The 9740-nt window shown below is 37.0% G+C and overlaps 1 protein-coding gene across 1 annotated transcript; it reads left to right on the top strand.

Moving 5' to 3' along the window:
• Window positions 1–2633: 2633 nt before the first annotated feature.
• Window positions 2634–7061, top strand: LOC102019611 (zinc finger protein 260-like; the record flags this gene model as incomplete). Its single annotated transcript, XM_013505071.1, is given in 3 exon segments — window positions 2634–2717; window positions 3511–3593; window positions 4029–7061. Coding segments are annotated over 3 exon segments (2045 nt in total), but the record flags the coding sequence as incomplete, so codon positions are not given.
• Between the last annotated feature and the right edge of the window lie 2679 nt (window positions 7062–9740).

Genomic DNA, 9740 nt, shown 5'->3' with positions numbered 1-9740 from the left:
AGGCATGTAAGATTGATCAAACAATTAAAATTGACTGTTCCCTTCAGTAAACCGACAGGAATTAGGAGTACATTTAGTTTAGCTATCTTGTGTATATATATACATATTTTGTCCCTTCCTTCCTTCTTTCTTTTCTACTTTCCCTCATCTCAATTATTCTTTCCTTTAGAGCAGTTTCTTTCCCTTTCACAATATCTATTATACCTTTCATATTTTATTTACTCTTTCAGATTCTTATACTAGGGAGCAATTCAGTGTTTACACATGCAGGTCTGATTTATTTCTCTTATGAGTATGATCTCTAGTTGCATCCATTTACCTATAAAAGCCTCAAGTTTATCTTTCTTTATAGCTGAGTAATACTGCATTGTATAAAAATGCCACATCTTTTTTATCCATTCCACAGTGGATGGGCATTTGGGTTATTTGCAAGTTTTCACTATCACAAATTGCGCTGCTAAAAACATGCAGTCACCCATTTTTGGATTGGGTTTGAATTTTTTTGGAGGGGGTTCTGATTTTTTTCAATTCTTTATATGTTCTAAATATAAGTTCTTTGTCTGAGGGACAGTTAGCTAAAAATCTTGAAGACATAGGGTAGGCAGAGACTTCATGAACAAAACCCAAACTGCTTGGGAAACATTTCAAAGAATCAACAACTGGGTTCTCATCCTACTAAAAAGCTTTTGTGCATCAAAAGAGATCACCAACAGAGTGAAAAGACAACCCAAAGAATGGGAAAAAATTGTTCTTACTTTTTAATCATTACTGGGAATTGAACCCATGGCTTTTGAATTGACCTACATCCACAGTCCTTTCTTTATTTTATTTTTTTATTTTGAGAGAGTAACTTTGTAAGTTGCTCAGGCTAGGTTCAAACTTGTGATCCTCCTGCCTCAGTTTCACAGAGTGCTGAGATTACAGATGTGTGTCCCTACATTTGGCTGTCCCTTATATGCATGGGGTCCCCTGTCCTCCTCATTCTCCATGAACATTGGAGGAGATGTTCCTTGGCTTAAACTAGTGTGTGTATGATGATTTAGGGCTTGCTGACCTTTGAGGATGTGGCTGTGGACTTCACCCCAGAGGAATGGGGTTTACTGGACCCAACTGAGAGAAACTTATACAGAGAGGTGATGTTGGAGAACTACCAGAACCTGGTCTCTGTAGGTAAGACTCCCATCATTCCTTGTAGCTTCTCTTGGAATGGAATTTACTGTTTTAAGATTGGTGCTGTCAACTCTGAGGACAGTAGACAATAATGGAGGCACACTCCCTGCTCTCATATGTTAGAGTCTACTGTAGTGCTTCTCAGGATATGGTCTTAGGGTCAGTATTCTCACTGTTAGTCTCTTAACAAAGTACATTATCAGTCTGTACCTTTGACTTACTGAATCAGAAACTCTTCAGTTGGGGCGCTGTCATCTGTGTTTAACCTTCCTGCCGCATAAATTTGATACACTATAATAGTTAAGAATTATTGGTGCACTGGGTGTGGTGGTGCATGTCTGTAATCCCAGCACTTGGGAAGCTGAAGCAAGAGGATTGCTGTGAGTTCAAGGATAGTCTGAACCTACATAGTGAGACTCTGTCCTGGCAAAACAAAACAAGAATTATTGGTGAGCCAGGTGCAATGGTGTGCACTTGTAATTTGCAGTAGTTGAGAGGCTGAGCCAGGAGGAACGCCATCTTGGCAACATGACAAGATCCTGTCTCAAAATTAAAAATGAAAGGGCTAGATGTTTGGCTCAGTCCCATTGCCACAAAAAGAAAAAGAGAGAGAAAAAAAAGACAATCACTAGTGTAGATTTTCCCCCCATGATAACAAGGATCTCAACTAGGGATGAAGGCACATACCTATAATTCCAGAATTCTGGGAGGCTGAGGCAGGAGGATCATAAGTTTAAATCCTATTTTTATTCTATGATTGTACTGTGTTCACTAGAATATTTAATTTTTTAGAATAAGTTATTCTAAATTTTGACCCCTTATCCCATGATTATCAAGTGTCATTTTGTTTATTATTATAATTATTACTTTCTTTTTTTCTGTGCTGGGGATTTTTCTGCCTGGGCAGCTTAGTGACTTAATAAGACCCTGTCTCAAGATTTTAAAAAATCAGGGACGGGGGAGATAGCTCAGTATAAAGGCCTTGGGTTCAATCTCTAGAACCAACAAAACAAAACTTGTTTTACTTTATTTTCTATTTGTTTAATATTTAGTGCTTTGTAAGTGCCTGTGTGATTGTCACTTCAGGTTTTGGGGTGTCAGAGGTCATTGCCTTTGAGACACATACTGAACAGATATTTGGATATTAAGGTTGTTAGCAGTCATTTCACTGTCATTAGAATTGTAGTTCCTAGCTGGGTGTGGTGGTGCATACCTGTAATCCCAGCACTTGGGAGGGTGAGGCAGGAGGATTGACAGGAGTTCAAAGCCAGCCTGAGCTACATAAGTGAGTTCAAGGCCAACCTGTGCTACACAGTGAGACCTGCATCTCAAAAAAAAAAAAACCCAGAAAACACACCAAACCAAATCAAACCAAACCAAAAAGTTGTAGCTCCTAAATCATGGGAGGGTTCATTATTTCTTGTGTAAGCCACTTCCATTAATGTATCTTTCCTCTTGTGTAGGATGTCAGCTCATCAAACCCAGCCTGATCTCTTGTTTGGAAGCAGAAGAAGAGTTAAAGACAGTGGAGAGAGGTGTTCTCCGAGGTAGGTGTTGTGAAAAACATCTCTGGCACTGAGAAGTTTAGGATGTTTGGGGAATACCCAAACTTTATTCTTTGTTGTGGAATACCCTTTGAGTCATGAGGCCAAGGCCATTTGGCTCAGTTTTAGGATATCTTCACATCCCAGTACTCCATTACTTTCCATCTTTCCAGTCTTTCTTACAATCACAAGAACTATCTATTCTTTTCTTCTTTGAGTTCATGGGGTTTTTTTCTTTTCTTTTTCTTTCTTTTGTTTGGTCTTTTTGAGACAGGGTCTCGCTATGCAGTTTGGGTTGGCCTTGAGCTCACTTTGTAGCCCAGGCTGGTCTCGAACTCACAGCAATCCTCCTGCCTCAGCCTCCTAAGTGCTGGGATTACAGGCATGCGCCACTATGCCCAGCCTGAGTTCATGTTTTTCGTGTATGCTCTTTTTCCAGATCTTTCCTACTTTTCCTTTATGATTCTGCTGTTTTTATTCACCAGAACATTTACTTTTTAGAATAAGTTACTAATTTTAAATTTTGACCCCTTATCCTTAGGATTGTCAAATTTCATTTATTACTATAATTATGTCTTTTTTTGTGGTGCCGAACCAGAACCTTCCATGTGTTAACACAGAGCTACATCCCAAACTTCTCAAACTTTAGATATAGCCAAGGTGCTGGAATATACCATGACTTTATTTTTTAGCATATTTCATATGGAAAAATATATAAATGAGCTGTATTGTTTTTAACTTTTGTAGCCTACTGTTTCATTGTGGAAACACGTTTTGTTTTTCTATTTTACTTCAGAATGGGTACTGCAGCTGAACACCAAAGCGACAGCAATTCAACAAGATATTTTTTGGTTAAAAACATCAAATGAGATACAGCTGGTAAGACTCACAAGAGGTATTTCTGATTTTCCACATTCAGGGGGGATTGGGCATTGCATGATAGGGATCAGAGACTTTTGAGAAGAATACCTTTTCACCTTTAGGGAGCAGTGTTTCTGAGGAGATATCCAAACCTTGTGTGAAACTTCATAGCACCTTCAAGGGCACGTTACTCCTATATATTAATTAGACATTGATTTTAAAAAATAATCTCATGAAAATCTATAGGAATCCTTTTGAAATTAGAGTAGATGGCATAGGATCTTACAGTTGGATGCCTTCATTCCTGCTCAATAAAATTGAAAGGGTAGGAACATTATGCATGTAATGAAAATGGCAGAAATCATAATCATCATCATGAGTATGGAATGTACTAAGTGTGCAAAAATACTTTCTTTGGGGGTTATTTTTTTTATTCACTTTGTTTTTGATCAGCAGGCAAGGAACCAACAAATAGAGAAGTTCTGTGGCCTTCAGCCATGTGGACAAATCTTCAAAGAACCCTCCTGCCTTCTGACACATGTGGGTACACAAAATGGAGGAAATACTTGGGATTGTGGTCAGTATAGAAAAGACTTCTCTGCTCTGCCCAAGAATATGTCTTCTACAGACCAACTTCCTGTGTTCAGTCAGTATGGAAAAGACTTCAGTCTGACTCAAAATGTGGCTTACCAGACACTGTGTCCACAACCAAAATCTTTTGAATGCAGTGACCTTGGGCAAGCCTTTGTCAGTGAGCCACAGCTTCAGGTGCATGGGAGAACTCAGAGTGAAAACAAACTCTTTGAATGGACACAATCCATTAAAAGCCATGAGGCTTTTAATTCCTCCATGAGTCGTGGTGCACATGTTCAAACATATACTGGGAGAAAACCTTACGAATGCAAGGAATGTGGGAAAAGTTTTAAATATTCTGCCAATCTTAATATTCATATGCGAACCCATACAGGGGAAAAACCTTATCAGTGTAAGGAGTGTGGGAAAGCCTTTTCTAGGTGTTATCCACTAACTCAGCACTTAAAAACTCACACTGAAGAGAAGCCTTTTGAATGTAAGGTTTGTGGAAAATGCTTTAGAAATTCCTCATGCCTTAATGATCACTTTCGTGTTCACACTGGACTGAAACCCTACAAATGTAAAGACTGTGGGAAAGCATTCACAGGGCGCTCTGGCCTTAGTAAACATTTACCAACTCACACTGGAGAGAAGCCGTATGAATGTAAGGAATGTGGGAAGGCCTTCACTTCCTCCTCTGGTCTTATTAAACACATGAAAAGTCATACAGGAGAGAGACCCTTTGAATGTGACCATTGTGGGAAGGCTTTTGCTTCTTCTTCATCCCTTATTACACATTCGAGAACCCACACTGGAGAGAAGCCTTTTGAGTGTAAGGTATGTGGAAAAGCGTTTACATGTTCTTCTTACCTTCGCATCCACATGCGAACTCACACAGGAGAAAAACCTTATGAGTGTAAGGAATGTGGCAGAGCCTTCACTGAGCGTACAAGCCTCACTAAGCACCTGCGAACACACACTGGAGAGAACCCCTTTGAATGTAACGTATGTGGGAAAGCATTTGCGTGTTCCTCCTACCTTCACAATCACATACGAACTCACACCGGTGAGAAACCTTACATATGTAAAGAATGTGGGAAAGCCTTCACTGTTTCCTCACACTTAAGTAAACACATAAGAATTCACACAGGTGAGAAACCCCATAAGTGTGAGGAGTGTGGGAAAGCCTTCACTGTGCGCTCAGGCCTCACTAAACATGTGCGCACTCACACTGGGGAGAAGCCCTATGATTGTAAGGAATGTGGGAAAGCCTTCACCACGTCCTCAGGCCTCCTCGAGCACATAAGAAGTCACACAGGAGAGAAACCATATGAATGTGACCAATGTGGGAAAGCCTTTGCTTCCTCCTCGTACCTTATTGCACATTTGAGAATTCATACTGGAGAGAAGCCCTTTGAGTGTAACTTGTGTGGGAAAGCTTTTACATGTTCCTCCTACCTTCACATTCACATGCGAACTCACACTGGGGAGAAACCCTATGAGTGTAAGGAATGTGGTAAAGCCTTTACTGTTTATTCACACCTAAGTAAACATGTAAAAACTCACAGTACAGAGAAGCCCTATAAATACAAGGATTGTGGGGTAGCCTTCAATACTACTTCTCATTGTCCTGAACATGGAAGAACACTAGAGAAAAACCCTTTGGATGTAAGGAGTGAGGAAACTACTTTAGGAAACCCACTTGCCTTAGTATTACATTCAAATTCACAGTGGCAAGAAACTGTAAGTCATGCATAGTGTTCATTTGTCCTAAAAGACCTGAACTTAAGACCTAAAAGAACTCACGGTGAGAAGAACAATGTAAAGTCAATGTAAAGAACATAAATCATCAGAATCAGCTTACAATTCAGCTTGCAAGGACTTTGAAGCTGTACAGTGTCAGAAAGGTGGAAGGACGTCCCTGTCCTGAAATCTCACTCAAATATGTGAGATCTTCCAATGGAGAGAAGCTATTGATGCAACATGGGGAAAAGTTGTAATCTGCTGAGCACTTTGATGGTTGCTTGTGATATCACAATGGACAAAGATTTCATGAAAGTAAGAAATGTTAAAAAAAATCATTGTTTACACTATTCCTCAACCTTTAATAAAATGATTCTTACTTGAGAAACTATTCATGTATAGAATACAAAGATTGCTTCTCTGTGTTCTGAAATCTTATATGCTGAAGAGACATGGCTTTCTTGGTGATTTTGTAGATTTATTTTGAACATTTGCAGTTTCAATATTTGAAATATTTTTGAATATTTGTAAATTTTTCTTTTCAGCTTTAAATACTTAATTTTTGCTGTAGTCCAACTTTTTCCTCTTACCTCTACTAAAATATGGCTGACAAGTAAAACATACATAAAATGAAATAGTTTCCACAGTCAGGCTAATTAAAATACCTCTTACGTGATATAGTGACCTTTCTTTTTGGTGTTGTAAAACACGTCCTACTCTCAGCAAATTCAGGTATAAAGTACGTTGTTACTAACTGTATTCACATGCTGTATATAATGTCTCAAGAACTTAATTCATCTTTTACCTAAAAGTTCATGCCCTTTGACAAATACCTCCTTATTTCTCCCAACCCCTACCCTGTAGTAACCACAACTGTAGTTTTTCCTTCTGTGAGTTTAACTTAGATTCCATATTTAAGAATGGTCATGCAGTGCTTGTGTTTTTATGTCTGTTTCACATAGCATAATGTCTTTCAGATTCAGCCTTTTTGTCCTAATGGCAGAATTTCCTTTTTTAAAACTGTAAGTATTCCATTATACATACGCATCATATTTTTTTATTCATACACAAAGGAACACTTATGTTATTTCTGTACCTTGGCTATTAGTACTGCTGCATTGAACATAAGAGTACATATATTTCTTTAGGGAGTCATTTTTGTGGATGAATGCTTCCATTTGTGGGATCATTTGCTTGTTCTAATTTTAATTTTATTAGGAACCTCCATACTGTTTTTCAGATGTCTCCACCAGTTTTGATTCCATTTAGCCGTATAAAGTATTGATTTCCCTCACATCCTTGCCAACACTTTCATCTCTCTCTCTTTTTTTTTGATACTTGGAATTGAACTCAGGATCTTGTGCTTGCCAGGCAGGTGCTGTGCCACTGAGCTATATCCTCAGCTTCTCTCATTTTTTAAAATAATCACCATCCTAACATGTATGAGGAAATATAACATTTGTGGTTTTGATTTTTATTTTCCTGATGACCAGTGATTTGAAGAATCTTCATATACCTGTTGATCACTTACATATTTTTTTTAGAAAATTACATGGTCCTTTGCCTATTTTAAATTGGATTTTCTTTGTTTTTTGCTGTTATGTTATTTTTTAATATATAGAATGTTAATCTATAATGGGTAAATGGTTTACAAATATTTTCTTTCATTCCACAAGTAGCTTTTCAGTTTGTTGTTTCCTTTGCTGTGAAGAAAGGCTTTAGTTTGGTATAGTTCTATTTTTATTTTTATTTATTTATTTATTTATTTTTTGTTTTGTTGACTCTGTTTTTGGTGTTTCTAAGACCAGTGTCATGATGGTTTCCTCCTTTGTTTTGTCCTAGGAGTTTTATGATTTCATAGCCTCAGGTTTAGTCTAATCCATTTAGGATGGATTTTTGTGTCTAGTATGCAGTAATGGTCCAATTGTATCCTTTTGTATATATGTATATCTAGTTTTCAATCATTACTATTTATGAACAGAGTTATATTCTTGGGATATTTGTCAAAATTAGTTGTCTATGCATTTATTGATTTTTGTTCCTTTCCATTGGTCTGTGCATCTGGTTTCATGCCAATATCATACTGTTTTGATTACTGTAGCTTTGTGATACAATTTATAAATCAGAAGTGTGATACTTCCAGTGTTATTCTTGCTCAAGATTTTTTTGGTGTTTTGGAGTCTCTTGTGTTTCTGTATGAATTTTAGGATTTTTAAAATAATTCTGTGACAAATGCCATTGGAAGCTTGAAAAAGATGGTATTAAATTTGGCATTTTGGGTATCTTGGAATTTTCAAATATTATTTCAGTTCATGAACATGGGATAACTTTCCATTTATAACTTATTTAATTTACTTTTTCAGTGTTTCATTCATTTTAGTTTATCAGTTTTTTTCTCCTTGATTAAATGTATTCCTAAGGATTTTGCTTTGTTGTTACTGTCTGTGAGATTATTAGTGTATAGCATCATTTTTATTAGTGTATATTTACAATAGATAATATTTATCCCACTTATGGTGAAGATTACAATTTTTAAATTTTTGCATGAAATTCATATATGTTACCTAGAAAAATTCAAGTAGCAAGAATTTGAAGGAGATTTTTTGGCTGTTTTTTTGTTTTGAGACAGGAGCTCACTCTATAGTTCAGGCTGGCCTTGAAGAACAAGAATTTGAAGACAAAAAAATTGTGTTCTATTGTTTTATGGATGTTCCAAAAATGGAACACAAGGCCTTAAAAGGTTAACATTCATTTGGGGGAATTGGTATATATGCATACACTACTGATTTTTCTATGTTGACTTTGTGTCCTGCTACTTTCCGGAATTCATTATGATCATTCTTTCATGGGGCATTAGGATTTTCAACATTCAAGATCATGATATCTACAATTTTAATTCTTTTCTATTTGGATGTCTTTTCTTTTTCTTGCTTAGTTAATATGACTGGAACTTGCATTATTATGATTAATATAAGGGAGAAGCCTGGGCATCCTTGTTTTTGTGTGGGGTTTTTGTTGTTCTTAAAGGAAAAGTTTTGAGCTTTTCACTGTTTGAGTATGATGATAATCATTGCCTTGTCATATATTGTCACTATTATTTTAAGGTATGATCATTCTATACCTAATTTGTTGAATGATTGTTGAATTTTGTTAAATGCTTTTTCTGTATTTTTTGCAGTGATTTTTCCTTTCATTTTGTTGTGATGTGTGACATTTATTGATTTTGCATATGTTGAATCACCCTTGTATTATGGCTGTAAATTTCAATTGATTATGATGCACAATCCTTTTAATAATTGTTTGAGGCCAGGCATAGTGGTGCATGCCTGTAATCCCATCACTGGTGAGGCTGAGGCAGGAGGATCACTGTGAGTTTGAGGCCAGTCTGAACTACATGGCAAAAACGTGTCTCAAAAAGAAAAAAAAAATTGTTTCAAATCTGCATGGACTAACTTTGCCCATCAAAAGACATAGTGGCTGACTGCATCAAAAATAAAACACAGCTATGTGTTGCCTACAAGGAACTCGCTTCACTTTTAAGGACACAAGTAAAGGGGAAGTGTAGGGATGGGAAAAGATATGCCTTGCAAATAGAAACCAAAAGAAAACAGGGGTAATTATACATCAGACAAAACAGACGTTAAGTCAAAAACTATAATTTGAGAAAATGAAGTGAGGATGAATAAGTAGTCACCTCTTCAAGAGGATAGAACACCTAGCTGGGTGCAGTGGCACACACCTATAATTCCAGGTCCTTGGAGGCTGAGGTGGGAGCATCACAAGGTAGAATCTTGGGTAACAGTGTGAGATGCTGTTGAAAAACATAGTAAGTATGTATATACTCTATAT

This window comes from Chinchilla lanigera, unplaced genomic scaffold (assembly GCF_000276665.1).
Source record: "Chinchilla lanigera isolate Chin_1 unplaced genomic scaffold, ChiLan1.0 scaffold00094, whole genome shotgun sequence".
Classification (NCBI taxonomy): domain Eukaryota; kingdom Metazoa; phylum Chordata; class Mammalia; order Rodentia; family Chinchillidae; genus Chinchilla; species Chinchilla lanigera.
The sequence above is the reverse complement of the archived record's forward strand: the minus strand, read 5'-3'. Positions and strand labels throughout refer to the sequence as shown.